We start from the raw sequence: 17,245 nt of genomic DNA on the forward strand, positions 1-17,245 counted from the left end.
TACCCCACTTTGCCCACCAACAAAGCAGCAATTATGCAGCTAATTTAGAAATGTATATTTTAGACAATTATATGCAAATCAAAAAACTAAGCTCGTTGAGAATACCAGGAACCGATGGGGTATCTAATGCAACCATAAAAGCACATCCGGATCAATGGTCCCAAATATTGCATGTGATATTACAAAACATAGCATGAACAGGTGCCATACCATCTTCATGGATATTGATTCCTATTTTTAAAAAGGGAAGATTGGACCAAGCCAACTAATTATAGACCATTTGCACTTCTAGATATGCCAGGGAAAATGTTCCCGAGACTACCACTTGGAGGCTTAACCAAATGGCTAAAGACAAATAACATACTAGACCCTTATCAATCTGGTTTCCTTAATGGATTGGGCACAGCTCCCAATCTGCTCATAGTAAATAAACAACCATTATATATCGCATTTATAGACTTCAAACAAGCGTTTGATTCAATCTCTCACACTTTACTATGGAAGAAACTGAGAATAGCTGGTTCCCCCCCCCCCCCTACATATTGAATCTGTTAAATCAGTTCTATTCTGAAACAACCATTCCAGTGAAGTTAAAGAGCAAAGTTCTGTTATCCCGTCATATCGGCACTTCTCGTGGACTTAAGCAAGGTTGCATTCTTGCATCCACTTTGTGAATGTCTTTGATGTAGAAATTAAACAAACACCTTGCTTCAGTGAGGACTTTTCCACCTAGAATGAGCATGCATCCAATAGCATGGCTGCTCTATGCTGATGACCTTATATTAGTATATCAAACCCCTACCCCCTTACATTCTAAAATTCTAACCCACCAAAGTGAAAAATAGAAAATCAAGTTTTGTATGGTCTATCAGTACAACCTCATTAATAAGCTTACATGAATACAAATAGCTAGGTTTAAACATAAATGATAATAAATCTGATGCATCCTATACGGCCGAGATGAAATACAAATTGCAATCTCTGTGCTCACAAGCAAAAGTGGTTCATCATAAATATGGCAAGTTCTCCTGCATACTCCTTTTGACATTTTATAAGTGTAAGTAATTCCTTCATTAACATATGGTGCTCAATCCAAATTCCCGGAAAACCAGCCATACTGGGAATATCTAGAAGGCTTATTTTGGAAAACAATACTACCCTTGCCTAACAGTTTTCCAATGCAGTTATCCGCTTTGAGTTAGGTCTGACTTCATTAAAGGCAGTTGTATGCTGGAAAGACACTTTAAGATCAACTGTTCTATCATTCATTTCACACGCCATCGATAGCAAATCTAACGATATGATCAATAAATGGAAAGACAATTGCATAGTAAATTTGGAGAAAGCTGGCATAGATAAATCTAGATTGATATTGAATCCTGACCGTGCCAAGCAAACGTTTTGGTATAATGATTGGGCCGACACAGAGATAAAATGTAAGCAGTACAAAATCTTTAAATCTGGGATATTTACTCCAAAAATGATCAATCAAATCCCAAATTATTTACAAAGATTTCCTGATCCAATATGTTGCATGCAAATAATGAGGGTTCCCTTCAGTCTCTGGCCGACAAGAGCTCTAATAGCAATGAGGTCTAAAGAGAGCGACCTTATAACCGCTTGCAGATTCTGCAATCTAGAGGCACAGGTGGAAACTTTAGAACATATATTGGTGCATTGCCATGTGCTTTCTAGCTTAAGGAAATGCATTTTATTTTTCATAAATGTTTTTGCGATTATCGCATCCCTAATGCCTACCGCAATTTGGCTTATGATTCTGAATGCTCAATACGTCTCTCTAAGTATTGATAAAATTAACTTTCTTCAAAAACTAAGCTTGTAAAATTGATGTGCAGTCTGAAGCATGAACATCATGACAGCCAACCAGAGAAGTAACAAAATGTATAGTAAATAGTAAAGAATGAATGAGTTTTTACCTTGTAAAAGAAAAATTTGTGATGGTAATGCTCTTGAGAAATATGTACTGTGTATCTATATTAGTTTATTATTTTGCAAAGTTTTTATTTGAAATGTTTTTAATATTTAAAAAGTTGTAATTCCAACTAAAACAAATTAAATAAATAAAAAAAAGAAATGAGAAAGCTGAGCTGTTCCATGTTTAAAAACAATGCACAGGAAACTGAACTGGAGGAGGGCAAGTAACGAAAGCCAACAGAGGGATGGGAGAGGTGGAGAAATGTAGGAATGGGGCAAAAGCAAGTGAAAAAGATGAATGGCAGAATTAAAGACCACATTCCAAATGCGCAGCACATTTATGGGTGTCAAACGTCTGAATCAAACATATTGTAAAATAAACTATACTTTTTGTAAGCACATGCATCCACAATAATTGGGAGCACGTGCAATGCTACATGATATCAGGCCTCAAAATCTGTTCCGCCATTAGCTAATTCTAATTGACTCTTGATGCGTAAGACATTTTGTGTGGTGTGTTTGTGGAGAAATGAGGGGGCAAATGACTGTATGCCTGGCTAGTAGATTGAAACTGGAAATGATTTCCCCTTGATAACATGATGCTCCTGAATGATGTATTCAACCACAAATGAGAACTGTATGGATATGTTCATTGCAGTTTGCCCAAAGACCTACATTATGTTCACATGTTTACATTATGCCTTCATATTTTCCATGGATTCATTTTCCAAAGATGCGTAATACTTTCTGTTGATATTGCCTTTAGATTCTTGAAGCAAACAAGGAATTGATCCGGTGTGTAGCTCTCACTAGAATAATCTATGGAGATGGACACTGGAGGCTTGCACAGTCCTATGCAAATCTTGCACATGGCTACCTTACTCTCAGAGGTACTTTCCAAAGACTACGTTTAAAGCAGATCGGTGATTGAAAATGATATACATTGTTAAAGGTCTATGTATGTTTCAATCTGCGGCTGCGCTATTTAATATTGTTTCTGTAACATTAAGTATAGTGAGACACAGCTTACCACTTTATCTTGTGCACAGCAGAATTTTCAACAATACAGGATATTCTCTTTCTCTCAGTTCTGGTCTATTTTTCCACTATAAGACCTGTTTGCCTCATTAAAGCCTCAACACAAATCACCAAAACAAACTACTCACTCTTTATCTTTGCCCTTCGAGGTCAGATTGCATTGAAATACGAGAGGAGAGACTGGTTCAGTATTAAGAATGTTGAGGAAGGTTATCATTAGGAAGCATATTGTTATCCAGTGATGTATGATAACCCAAATGCATTGTGACATATTAACTACAACCGAGGAAATAGATTGACTCTCAGTGCTCATGTTGATAGTCCTGTAACCATGCCTGTTACTCTTAATGTAGAGCCAAACATTCCCTCGTCTATTGGCAACTTAAGTAGGTCATCTGAGATGGACCACATATCTAACAACGTAGAGGGTAATGGAAGGAATGGCGGACATAGAGCAGGTCGGCACATATTGGGTCATTATTGGAGGTGACTTTAATGCTGCATTGCAACGGTCCAAATAACTCTCTGATGGACTTCAACAAGGGAGATTCTCTTAATGTAAGTGCGCCTATAAATAGGTCTAAGGCAATGTAGAACTGCATTAGACTGCCTATGGATGGCTGACGCACCATTAAGAACCTAGACACTACTCGCATGTGTACAACATGCTCTTAAACTAAGAAATGATCTGATGAATTTGTGGCATAATTGGATTTTATTTCTTTTAATATCGGTGTGACCCAATATTTGCATCTCTTCTGGATATTATTGTAGTTTTTAAAATGTTTTTACTAACACTTTTGTCTTTTATACCTTGTTGTGCTCTGGTGTTATTTATATGCATTTACTTTGATGGATATTTTCCAAATAAAGTTCTTTGACTGACTGATATATTAGGAAAAGATACTTGGAATTATAAGTGGATAACTGGGTGAGAGGAATGATGAGAATAAAAGGATTTGGCTGTCCTCAGCGAATATCTGGTAGCAGAAGGCAAATTAGCAGATTATTATGCAGAGCAAGGATTTTTAAATTGTGAAAAAGAGGAGGCAAAGGACTGAATCTTGTAGAACTGCTTCTGGGCTGGGAGTAGTGGCATAGGAGAAGCCTAAGCAACAGAAAACACATTAGTGGCAATTAAACGAGTTGAAAATCAAGAAGGGGCCTAGAAATAAATGTATTCATTCTTGTAGAACTTTATAGCAAGGATATCCTATGTCAATTACCCCCTCAATTTTGTGATTCCAGCCTTCTGCAAGATTTTCAAAATGGCACTTGTGGCCATGTTCTCTTCACCACTTGAGATTCTAACAAAGGCATTAAGCAATTCAAAATTATGTATAAAGTGACTTAGCCATACAGTTTTAGTTCTGCTCAATGCCGGGCAGTTCAGCACAATATGTTCTCTATTTTGTAACACCCCTTTCTTGTTACACAGAGCACAACCAATTTGTAGCTCCCTATTCCCAGTTCTAATCACCCGTAGGGAGTACATTTAATCTGTATCTTAGGAACTGTATGGACCAGCGGGAATTTGGGAATCTTTGCCCATAATTTCAGAATAGATCCACGAGGCTTGTCGAGTGGTGATAAACCGTGGTCAAGTTTATACTGTCTCATCCTATTGATGATTAATATTCAGTCATTCCTTAACAGCAGCTTCTTCACGTTGTTCGGATAACTCATAAGGTCTCCAGCTGATGACTATTTAGGATACCGTCAGATCTTTTTCTGAAGTTCATCACGTCACCATGTGAGTAAGAGTGCAGAATACTAGCCAAGTCTTCATACAAGCAATCCCTCATAGGCACCAAAAGCCATATGTAAAACGAAAGGTTCCTCCAATCCAATAGACTGCTGAAAGAGGTTAGAGCCAAAACAAACCTTAGTGCCACAATGGGCACACAGTCCAGTAAACCTAATTCTTGCTTCCAGACCGTTGACTTGATCTTATTGTTGTTCAGCAAGTGCAATTTTTGGTTAACAGGTGTGACCCTGGCACTCCAGAACCATTAAGGTCAACATTTACTCTCTCGCTCCAGCCTTGGCCGATCCCTGAAACCACTCTTTCGCCACTGGAGTCTTCCCCTCTCCCCTCAAGCAGTCCCTTGTGCACCCCCTTCTAAAATTCTAAAAATACTTCTGGTGACTCTTCCAATCTGGCAAACTATCGCCCAATCTCTATCAATCCTTTCCTGAGGAATTGGCTATCTCCCAGCTATCCCACCACACTGAAGTTGTTGGTTGTCTCCATGACCAACACTGTGGCTTCAGAGCAGTCAGAGGCACGGAAACTGCTTTCCTGAACACCCATGAAGATTTGCTCTCTAACCTTGACACTAACTCTCCCTGTGTCCTCATTCTCCTTGACCTCTCATCTGCTTTTGACACAGTGAACCACAACATCCTGATCACCCGCCTCCGAGATGCCCTGTGCATCACAGATCATGCTCTGGCGTGACTATCCTCTTTCCTCTTGGACCAACCATGCCAGGTTAAACTTGGGCCCTTTCTCTCCTCCTTTCTCTCCTTGTGGGTGAACCCCATATTTTTTGCAAACTTGTAAAATCTCTGTCCATTGAAGGGTGACCCATTGTCCACCTTGACTGAGTCTGGGATGCCCCACTCACTGAATACCTCATCTATGACCCCAGCATCTTGGCAAAACTATGTGGATGAGGTGTGCTTGGTGATGTGGAACCTGGAGAAGTCGTCCACTATTACTAGTAAGTAGTTGCCAGGTTCAAGTCATCAGTAAAATTCCATTGCGACTCCTTGCCACACCTTCTCGGGTATCTGTGTCGGTTGCATGGGGAGTGGCGGGTCATTTCTCGTTGCACATTGACATGGTAGGCAGCTCCTTATTACATCTTCCACCATTGTGTCAATGAGTGGAAACCATTCCGATCTTGTCGGAATTGGCTCTTTGATGCTTCTACGCCCTTTTGACCCTTGTGTGCTAGCTTCACCAACTCCCCCCTGGGATGACGATGTGGCATCCTCTTATCAGCGAAACTGCCAGTTCTGAACTAATCTTTGCCATGCGTTCCATCTCCCGTCTGTTAACCCCTTCCTGATGACGCAACAGTTTTTTGTAGTCTCTCCATTTGTTGGAGGTGGAGAGTTATTTGGTCCACCTGGTGGACTGGTCAGCCTGTGTTGCTCTGGCCAGGTCCTCGTTGGTGATAGCGGGTGGCAGGGCCTTTTCCATCACATAATACAGATATTCTGTATCACCTTCCCTCAGCGGCACAGTTTCTGTCGCTGGGTGTCTCGACATAGTCAGCCGGGTTGATGTCTCCCCAGGTTTGTGCATGATGGTGTAATCGGATTCTTGGAGGCGAATGCCTAATCTCTCGATCCTGGGTGGCATCTTGGTTCTTGGATTCCCAATTAATGACACTAGAGCTTGATGATCTGTCACAAGGGTGAACCTCTTCTTGATCACAAAGTGATGGAAGTATTTGAAGGCTCACACTGCGGCAGGCTCTCTTTCTCCGCCTGGGAGTATGCGCTCTCTGTTGGGGTTAGGGATCTGCTTGCGTATGCCACAAAACAGCTTATTGTGTCTCCGGTCTCTCCCGTTGAGCCAGGATGGCCCCTAGACCCACCGGGCCGGCATCGAGTACTAGTTCCGTGTGCCACAGGGGGTTGAAATATGACAGGTGTGTGGCACTTGCTAACTCCGACTTGATTGTGTCAAACGCTTTCTGGCAGTCGTGGAACCATCAGAATGACTCGTCTTTCTTCAAGTCTCAACAGCTTGGTGGTGACAGCGTATCTCTGCAGGTATCCGGCACAGTACCCAGCTATCCCCAGAAAGGATCCGAGTTTCCCACGTGAGTGGGTTCTTGCAGTTCATTAATGGCGCACACTTTGTCCGGGTCAGGTTGCATCCCTTTTCCTGATAAAATGTGGCCATAAAATCTCAATTTGTCCTTGCTGATATTGCATTACTCATAGTACAGGGTCTGCCCTGCCTCTTTCAAGATGGTGGACACGCTCCTGAGTGCCTGGTCTTACCTCTCGGGTTGTGCCGTACACTACGATGTCGTCGGAGTAGTTGAAGCTAGCTTGACCGGGAGGAGCAGGTGTCTATTGGTCTACTGAAAGATCTCTGCGGCCGAAGATATTCCAAAGTTCAGCCGCTTGTATCGATAAAAGGCCATCACGAGTGGCAAACATTGTTATCCCCTTGCAGTTGGGGTGTTGTTCCAGCTGCTGGTACCCCTGGTTGAGGTCTAGTTTTGAAAATGTTGTGGCACAGTTCAGGTTCACAATCATGTCCTACATTTTCAGGCCTGGGTGTCGTTCTCTTTCAATAGTGGTGTTCGCCACCCTCATGTCGACACAGAGCTGAAGTGTGTTTCTTTCCTTGGGCACCACGACTAGGGGCGAGATCTACTGCGTGGCCTCTGCCGCGGCCTCTATAATTTCATTGTGCAATATCTGTTGCAGTTCTCGTGATATAGCTTGGTTATAAGTCAAAGGATCGAAAACATAGGATCGAATGCCAAAAGGGCGAATCAAAAGGACCTAAAACCAAAGGGGTCCCCCAAACCCCTGTTTTTTTGGTAAAAACCACTTTTTTTGACAAAACGAAAACCCCCAAAAATATGTATTTAAAAAAAATAAAAATTCGGCCCTTTTGTTTTAGGTCAAATTGCGTCGACCCTTTGGCATTCGATCCTTTGGTATTTCATCCTTTAACTGGACACCATATAGCTTCCTGCAGGTGGAACCCTACTCGTCTTTGATGTTGCAGGACCGGCCTGACTTGCTCATTGATGTGTAGGCGTATGACTGTCTTTCAGTTTCCCTAGTCCCTTAACAAGTTCAGGAATTGCTTCCTTGAGCATTTCCTTTTTGACCTGGGAGCCCTTTAGGTGACATATGGATTTGTTGCTGTATTGATCTCTGCTGCATATTACTACTTCGTTGTCCCGGAATTTGATATCTATCAGGTAGAGTACTTTTGCTGTGCGGTAGCTGAGTAGGCATTTTCCTCTTCTTCCTCTTGTCCAACTCCATCCTGTAACTCTTTAGTGTCCTTCACTTTCCCTCGCAACAGGCCCGCAATTATAAACACTGATAATAGTCACAGGAGTAGAAGAACAGAGTGGTGATGTTAATTGCTCAGTTCCCACCCAGTTTCTAATCACCCACTCTTTGTGCAGTATTTTGCAATATATAACAATGTAGCAATAGAGAGAGGCTGCACTCTTTGATGTCGAAAATTGATTCTGACCCCTGGGTTTCATCTGTCCTCATCGTCTCTCTCCCTTGGGTGCAGTTAAGGACAAGCGGTTTGCAAGAATGTTTGGGGACACTCTAGCTCTTACATCGATGCAGAGCTGAAGGGAGGGGCTAATGCCTTGCTGCAGTCAAACCATTCACTCAGCTGCGGCAAGAAGAAGACAGTTTATCAGATAATGCACTAAGTGATTGTTTTCAAATGAATGCAGTTTCCTTGCCCAACTGCTCATACTGCTGCTAGGGTGTTCAACTGACAGTGGTTACCTTAATTGTCTTGCAGTGATTTCCGACTCCCAGCCAAACTCACAGAATCCGTCTTCTCTGCTCCCAAACTGCTTTTCCAGTGCTTCGCGAGCTAGCCAGGGGTGTTTTCTCTCCAGACCCCTCCTTACCCCAATGGAGATGAAAAAATGACTGATACAGGAACATGGGAGACACAGAATCAATGTGCACACTGCTAAACAACTGCTTTTCCAGCGCAATGCTTTTATTCCAAGAGGTGGCAAATGAGATGTCTGGCACTTACATTCCAGGACTATGTCCAGGAAGCCAGGGAAAGTAGCAAGACAGCTGGGGAAGTGCCATTTCAGTGGAGTACTTTCTTCGGAAACCAAATTGAAGGGGGTCACAAAGGTTGTTAGGAACATTGTAGGCTGTGTTCTTGCTAGGTTGAACACCAGACATTCCTGGTATTTGTAGTAGTGAAAGGGAGGAGGGAACCATGTTGCTACTTGGCTGACACATTTATCTTTTACTAGCTGTCCCCGGCCACGCGTTGCTGTGGCTCAGTCTAGTGAAATGGAAAAGAAAGAAAAGAGTGCACGTTTGTAATATGTTTAATTTCACAATGCTTGTGGGTAGTTTTTAATGGCTCTGGTGGTTCTCCAAGTTGAGGCAGTTTAATTTTCACGGTGGCGCAACACATTACTTTCGTTTCTCCATTAAATTTCACAGCCTTCCAATAAGGACACACTTCAGTCATGGTGCCGATGAGAACATGGCGGCTCAAACTATAATCATCAGCTGGGTTGTACCGGAATGCAAGGCGATTGTAATCGCGTGATAGCTGAGCACATAGTCGTGTTTGATGCTGATCTGCTGTTTCCGTTGACGTCTTTGTTCGAAGCAGATCTGAAACTGCAGAACACGATCGCTGTGCTCGCAACCGTGCATCCTAAAGTCTGGCTGCACGTCGCTCTGCTGCTTCCTCGGCACGTATTTGAGCCAGCGTGTGTTGCTTTTATGTCCAACAGATGGTGCTGGTTTGCAGTAAAATGTTTAGTATAACGTGGGTTGCTTTTACGTCCAACAGATGTCGCTGTTTTTCAGAAAAAGCATGTTTTACCTGTCACAGGTGTGACATCTATGTATAGTAGGTATATGAAAACACGCGCCGATTCGGATGCAATGTTGTGTCAAAATTTCAAAGCAATCGGTGAAGAACTTTCAGAGATTTAAGATTTTGAACAAACTAACATTTACATTTTATTTATATAGATATAGATGGGTGGGGCCATTCGAGTGCCCTCTTCTTACAATTGGGTGGTCATTATCAAAATCAGAGCAGTTGGAGGATATACATAAGAAGTATATGTGCTTACACTCTCCAAATCTATTGAACAGGAGGGTTTGAAGCCCAGTCATTAGAGATACAGGCATCTACCCCTAATTGTCCTCTCACTTCTAAGTCCTCCCAACACCCCACCTCAGGCATTCTCAGTAAGTTGAGTAAACATTCAGAAGACAAAAGAATGTGTCCCAAAATAAAAGTCGAGAGATGCTGAGTATCAACGTAACAGCCCTGTGGAGATCACTATGTCAAAGATCATCCGGATCAGAGTAGGAGACGGGAGTGATTGCATGAGACTGCTGGCTAGTCCCATGTGCAAAACATTTCCTTGTCTTAATTGATGCTGATGTGGAGGCAATCAGTGGCAAAATGGACATGTACACCGTGGGAGGCCGTGGGTAGGCTTATTATTGACTTTCTCTAGTGCAGCCATTGACCTGATTTTGGAGAATTTAGTGTTGGCAATTGTAACACAGTGTTTCAAATGACACATACAACAAGACTCTAGTGTGTGATGATTTGTTTTTTCAGGATGGTTGTCAGCTTCTCATGGTTTTGAGTGTTTTCACACCATGATACAGTCTCTCCTGGCTGTTTGCCTGCTCACACCTCTGATTTGCTGCCTTCGTTATTTAGTACCTAGTCCAATCCACCTGGTCAGTCTACACAAGTTGTTGTCCATGCACAGCAGACAAAGCCATTATAGCTTGTCTTCTTGTAGGTGTAAGGCCTTGCCCTCACCTTCATTCCTCTCTTGCTCTGCCTCTTCCTTGGCCAAAGCGTTTGCTATACTCCTTTCTCTAAGGGCAGGGACCTGCAGCCTGCAACCCAGCAGATATTTTGGAATGCAGCTGTCACAATCCCTCACCATTAACTATGTTGGCTTAGGTTGCTGGGAGTTGTAGAGCAAATAATCTGGAGGTTGCAGACCTCTACTGGTGGGTCTGAACCTCTGTCGTTTCTCTCTCCTTCCTCATTTGGACCAGATACTCTCACCTCTTGTCATCTTTGTATTATATATTGTTCCTTTAGGTTTAGACCCCTCTTCATTCTCCAGGATGCTTTTCCTTTCAAACTCTTCATATTCTAGTCACTTTCTTCCTCAGTCTTTTGAACATGGAGCATTCTGGGTCTCAGTTTTCATTCCTTTTCCCTCCTGTTCCAATAATCTTTTCTCCCACAGAGGGTTCTTCTTTGGTTCCCCTCGTTTCATCACCTTCCCTTTCTTCACGGGGTGTGCGTTTGATGTCTTCTACCTTTCTGTAAAAGTTTCTTTCCTTCCCTCGTTCTCTTGCCTATCTTCTAAGTTATCGTCCTTTTTGTTCCTCTTTCCATTGAGTTCTACTTTAGTTTCTCCAACTCCTCTTGTTTTCCCTCACCTCACCATCCCTTTCTATTCTTTCTGCTGTCCTTCTGGTACTCCAGCTCTCCATCCTTTTGCTTCTACAAACTTCTTTCTCCCTTTTTGCTCCTGCTTTTATTTTTCCTCCGTCTTTGCTTTGTCTTGTCCTTCCTCCACAACTTTATCCCTCATCTTCCTTGTTTCGGGTATGGCTCTGTACTTGTTTCACTCCTATATTTTTTGCAATATCCCTCTGTATTCCTTTCTCTTCCTCCATTCTTGTCCCTTCACTTTCTTGTCCTCGTGTCCTCCTTTGTTTTGAATCCCACTTCTCTCCTTGTCTACTTCACTGTTTTCCCTCTCAATTTTCCTTTTACTCACTTCTCTCATGGTTCATTTTCCCCTCTCCTCCCCTGGCCTGCAGCCCCCCTCCCTTCCACTGCTCATCTTGCCTCGCTTCTTGGTTCCTCCCACTCCTTCCTTCTCTTCTTCATTCCTCCACTCCACGTTCTCCCTTCCTCTTTCTTCACTCTGCTTCCTTCTCTCCCTCTCTTCACAGTGCCCATGTTCCCCTTCCTTTTCTTTTGCTCAGCGTTCTTTTTTCTTTCCTCCCACTCTGCCACAGTTCTCCCCTCTCCTTTCCCTTCTCTCATTCCGCTACATTCATTAACCTTCCTGCCGTTGTCCCTTTGAGTGTACCACTCTCTCTCACTTAGGCGCTAGAGTTGGCCCCTTGTCTCTCCTATTAGGCTAACCCAGTTTGCCTTCACTGTATCGTCTGCACCTGCCTCCAACTACAGGGATCGAGATTATTGCCAGACAGGCTGATCCTGTGTCCATGGGAACTCTTGAACAGATGCGGCCTAGCACAGCCACTCATCTTAAGGTTTCATTTTGGGAGTTAGTCATCCTAGATCACTGAAACCCAAACAGGGATGTTTCCTGGCTCAGCTAGGAACCCCTCTATATACAACTCCCTTTGACTTCTACACATGGGCCCTTGAGGAGCAGCATTGCATATACCGGCGGCCAGAACCCTTCCTCTTCCTGCAGCCTCCACAGCTATTGCAGGACCCCCCAGCCAGGTTCACCCTTTAGGCCCACACATTTGAACCCCTTGCACTACCTCTTCTTGCGTTTTATTACACCACCTGCCTTCCGATGTACCCATCCCACCCTTTTTGCATGAGTCGCCTTACTTTCTACCATTGCTCAGAGACCTGAAAAAGAACATTTCTCCATATTTATTTCCCCTTCTGTGATTGTACAATGCAATGGAAACTTAGCAAAGCGGCATGGAGACAAAGGGATGGCCACTTAAAAGGTTTGTGACATTAAGAGTAGTAAAGAAGAATATGTTCCCAGTGCAAACCAGAGAGGTGGCCACTTGACTAAGCCATTCCCAACCACCTGTCCGAATAATGATTAGACCAACCTGACAGTCCTAGAACTCCTAGCGGTCATAGGGGCCACTGTATGGATTAGGAAAAAGAAGCTGGTAAATGTTTTTTCCATGCTTCCTACATCTTGATCCTTCTCTTAACATCAAAGATTCGGAAAGTGCCCTAGAAACATGAAAAACAATTTTGGGGAATGGATAGACTTGTTTAGTCAGATGCATAATACGATGCCCGCAGAGTGACAGTAGTGGAAGCCTGTCCCCATCCCAGATCATATCATTCTGAGCTAGTTTATTTCCTTAAAGAAATAATTAGAAGCAGTTCCTTGGCTCGTGACACTTAGCTCTTATTCTCCTTCCTCTCTTTTACCCTCAGCCTTTCCTCTTGCATCACCACCTGTTCTCTCCGCAATTCATCACTGGATATCACTCCCAGCCTCCAGCTCATCGTCCCCTTTTCCATCTCATTTCGTTCTTACCTGATTGCCTTACCCTTCCTTACAATCGCGATGTCAGGGCCCTCTTTCACAATTACCTCAAACGTTGACAGTTTATTACATCTTCTGCATCGATGGTCAACCAGTGAAAAGCCCTATACTGCATGGAACTATCCCATCTATTCTTTCAGCCCTCTCCACAAAGTACAGAGTATACTCTATGCCACCCGCCCCCTTCCTCCATACTATTAGGAGTTCATGTGTGCAGGAAAAATCACGCAAATTTGATTGGATAATTCCTGAGAAATTACACACAGTCACATGTCTACAGGCACCATCCCCAGCCTCACCCCACCAGTCCTTTTCTTTGCAACAGCCCTACTTAAGCTGAGTAAAGACGGTTTTATGCAGGGCTTGTGCTGTGAGATGCAGGTGCCCACTGCAGACAATCACTTGCTCTGCCTGAAATGCCTGGTCTGGGAGCATTGGTGGAACCGCTTCTGGTATATCAACACTTTGTTGGTGGATTCCCTCACTTGTTGGCTCCAGAAGTGGGAAGAGCTCTTCTCAAAGCCTCCTCCTCCATGACTTCCTGGAGACAAAGGAACACAAGGTACCTCAGCCAGGGGATTCCTTTTCTGGAGTCTCTTCCTCCTGGGGTGGTTGCTTTGAATCTTTGCCTACTAGAGATTGTTCCGATGTTCCCTGTTCAGAGGCTAATTCTGGGGGCAACCCGGAAGTTCTCCATTCAAGTACTAAATCAGGACAAAAACCATGCTAGTGCTTGAGAATCCCTCCTAAAGGGCTAAAAATAAAGGGGCTAATCCTCAGACTCCTCCCAAGCTGGAGAAAACACTCATTGAACTTAGAAGGATCGGTAGCTGGAATGCATTCTTTGTTGTTTGTTTGTGCCTCGTTATGTGTGCGTCCGTAAGCCCTCGGGTACCTGGAGCGTGTTAGAATTTAAAGTAAACGGGGTCACATCAGGTAAAGTTATGTTAAGCACAACAACTGCGATTCAGGAAGCTCCAGGGCCCGCAAGCCTTTGAGTTATGAGGGAGGAGGACCTCATGAGGGAGGCTTTGCCTACATCTAATCAGTGTTTCAACCCTTTTTCGCTCCAAAGGTGCAGTGGTCGGCATCTACCAGAATGTCATCCCACATTGAACTCCCACCCTACTTTTCGCCACTTGCATTTTCCAACCTATGGCTGACAAGGGGGCTGGACACTGGTGTGGGTCCCATTGTGGCAGGCTTCCTGGGGTCACCCTCCTCCACAGCAGGCTTCTTCAGAGGATAGATTGTTTGTTACATTTCAGGGGCTCATGCAGTCTAGGGAGATACTGCTTCCATAACCAGCAGTTCCATGTCATCACCACCAACAACACAGGGGTCCAGCCATCACCTTCTCCCACCTCTCTGTCTTCCTATTTCAACTTGGATGCTTTGCCCCACTTGGTTTATGGGGGGCCAGAGACATCCACCTATGTGAATGGGATGATGCATCCACCAGCATCACCACTGAAATACCCACTGCTTTTCCACATAGCCCAAGGATGACCAAACTAAGTACTGACAGAGTCCAAGATCCGTGTCTGACAGCGCTTTCCTGTCATACCAGGAAGAAGGAAGTATCAAGAAGTAAAAAGATACAAGATAAGAGGCTAGAGCTTGAGGAGAGTCTAGAACTCGAGGATAAAGAAGACAAAATTACAGAATAGAAACAACAAAGGCAAGAGACTGAGTACACAGGAGCAATAAAGTACAAATTGAGTAAAGAGAAATGTTTGCTTACCTGGATGTTGTATCTGCAATTGCAGGGAGCCACCTTTAGAACGACTTTAAGGGAAGACGACGAGTGACGACACGGGGGGACAAGGGAGGAAGAGGAGGATCTGCTAGAGCCTGCGACAGAAAGTGGAAAGGGAGAATAAAAAATGTTTCTCGACGCTGTGGCTCCGTTGGTCTTAGTGTGCATATGGATCTCTGGGTACATACACTTACGTCTCATCCTTCTGGTGTGACACTAGGTAAAACAACTGGCGAAGAGCCTCCCTTACACCGCTGCTCCTTGGTTGCAAGAGGTAAAAAATGTTGGTTAGTGTTATTTCACAAAGCTTCAGACTATTAATGCTTATTTCTACAAATGCTTACCTGGACCCCTGCAAGCATCTTCCTTCACTGCTACGGCCTCGTTACAAAAGAAAAGAAGAGACTTGTTAGAGATTTTGTCAATAATGGCCTAAGAACTATAAATTGTGGAAGCGACGGATGAAACCCTGATGGGCCCCCCTGATACTGGTCCTAGTGCTAGGTAACCACTGGGTGGGAAGGTGGCATGGAAACTACACCCTAATTACCATTTTGGTTATTCACAGAGACACTATTGAAAATATGTGGGCCCCTACATGCTAACCCTTTAGGGAAAAGAACCCTACACAAAATAATAAACCCATTTTCTCTGTGGTGCACTCTTTCCCTCTGTTTCTAATCAGTGGGTGGATGATGGCACAGATGAGTAGGGGATTGGACTTTGTGCTTGTAACGTCCCTGGACACCATAGGAACAGGTAGGCCTTTACAGAACGACTCGCCCATGAAACGCGGCTTCCCTGGACACCATGCATCATTCTGTAGGACAAGGGTTAGCAGACCTCTTACAGGATCTGCATACAGATTTACAGGCCACTGAAGCGAAAACAAATGCTTAATGCCAGGATATAATGGTAGATAGGGATGCCACAAACACGATAGCAGCAAGATTGGATGTCTTACAGGCACGATGAACTCTCAGATTTTTGATGCTCAGGACGTAGTTCAGGTGCAACATGCCCTGCCCCCACACCCTTATTCATAGTCACTCGCACACCATTTCCTTTGGCACCGACTGAGGGGTTTTATGGGGATTCCCTATACAATGGCACTTTCGAGAACCAATGCTAATTGCACTTCATGTGTAAGCCCAACACCTTCCCAAAATATTCCGCCAAAGTGGATTTCCTGCTTTCCTATCTAGGAGGAAATGCTGCATCATGTTCTGTACCTTAGGCAAGAGACGGGACCCAGTATTGCAGAACGATCAGCGGTTTAAATAAGAGTTCAAAAAACTGTTTTCCCCAAAGACTTATGCTGAAGCCTTGGATAATGAATTGTTAGGGCTAAAACAGGAAACTCAAGACCTCCTTACATACAGCACCACCTTCAAGTGTCTAATAGTAGAAACAGGTGGCTTGAAGAGAAATGTACATTTTACCGGGGCCTAAGACCCGAACTTAAGGATGTTCTGACACAAGTAGTAAACCCACCAAAAGTGCTGTGTACGTGGACTTGGTAGTACGTGTGCATCATCTCCAGGAGCAAAAGGGTGATCAGAGGTGAAAACTGTCATATTTGTCTCCCTCCCCAAATGACACCACTGGTTACTAGATCAAGTAAGAATGGGCCTGAACCAATACACATAGGATCGGTAGGAGGGCCATTGACCAAGGAATAAGTTGAAAAGAGGTGCACCCAGCAATTTTCTGTGTACTGTGGTCGTCCAGGAAATTCGATCAGAGAATGCCCAGCTCGGCCCAAATGATTCAGAAAGACACTGAGGGCTACTGATGATGTGTCAATGCCTCCACCTACAGAAACCTGAAAGGCCTGGCAGTTCCTGAGATGAACACGCCACTTCATGGGCAGTCCGCGTCTCCTCTTGAAAGACAAAAAGACTATAAAGACTTAACTTTACAGGCAATTCTTGCATCTTCCACTGGGTGAACCCAGGCTGCAGTTGGGTATATTGATTGTCGATCCACTGGTAACTATATGGAACAGATTTACGCCACTAACCTTGGTGTACCAAGCGTTTCTAAGGAGAGACCACAAGAAGTTTGTTCCGTGGGCAGCACCGGCTGACATTCGGACCGGTTAGATACTGCACAGAGCCATTGTGGTTGCAATGTTTAGATGGGCCCATGGAAACTGTGGTCTTCGATCTGATTCATGTACCACGATTCATGGTTAGGCAGGCATTACACCACACTTTCATGGAGGCATTGCACCCTATTGTTAACCTCATCAAGCTGTTTGCAGGACTGTTATCCATGAGTCATTCACAGAAAAATTGCTTGTTAGCCTACAGTGCTACATACAATCCAGAATTAGGATCCATTGATGGTCTCTCTCCAAGATTTCAGGAATGTGTCTTCATCAAAGTAATGGCAAATACTTTATTCCCCCACCGGCCAAACGACTGCCACGTAGATCTTGTACCAGGCACACAGG

At 43.9% G+C, this 17,245-nt stretch overlaps 1 protein-coding gene across 2 annotated transcripts in view; it reads left to right on the forward strand.

Annotated features, from left to right (window-relative positions):
- Nucleotides 1-17,245, forward strand: part of TTC23L (tetratricopeptide repeat domain 23 like) — a 482,150-nt gene that overhangs the window by 155,580 nt on the left and 309,325 nt on the right. For both annotated transcript variants that reach the window (XM_069627102.1, XM_069627103.1), the window contains exon 4: nt 2,702-2,825. In XM_069627102.1, the coding sequence (XP_069483203.1) occupies nt 2,702-2,825 (124 nt within the window). The remainder of the gene's footprint in view (nt 1-2,701; nt 2,826-17,245) is intronic.

This window comes from Ambystoma mexicanum, chromosome 6p (assembly GCF_040938575.1).
Source record: "Ambystoma mexicanum isolate Mex_15411 chromosome 6p, UKY_AmexF1_1, whole genome shotgun sequence".
In the NCBI taxonomy this organism is placed as follows: Eukaryota; Metazoa; Chordata; class Amphibia; order Caudata; family Ambystomatidae; genus Ambystoma; species Ambystoma mexicanum.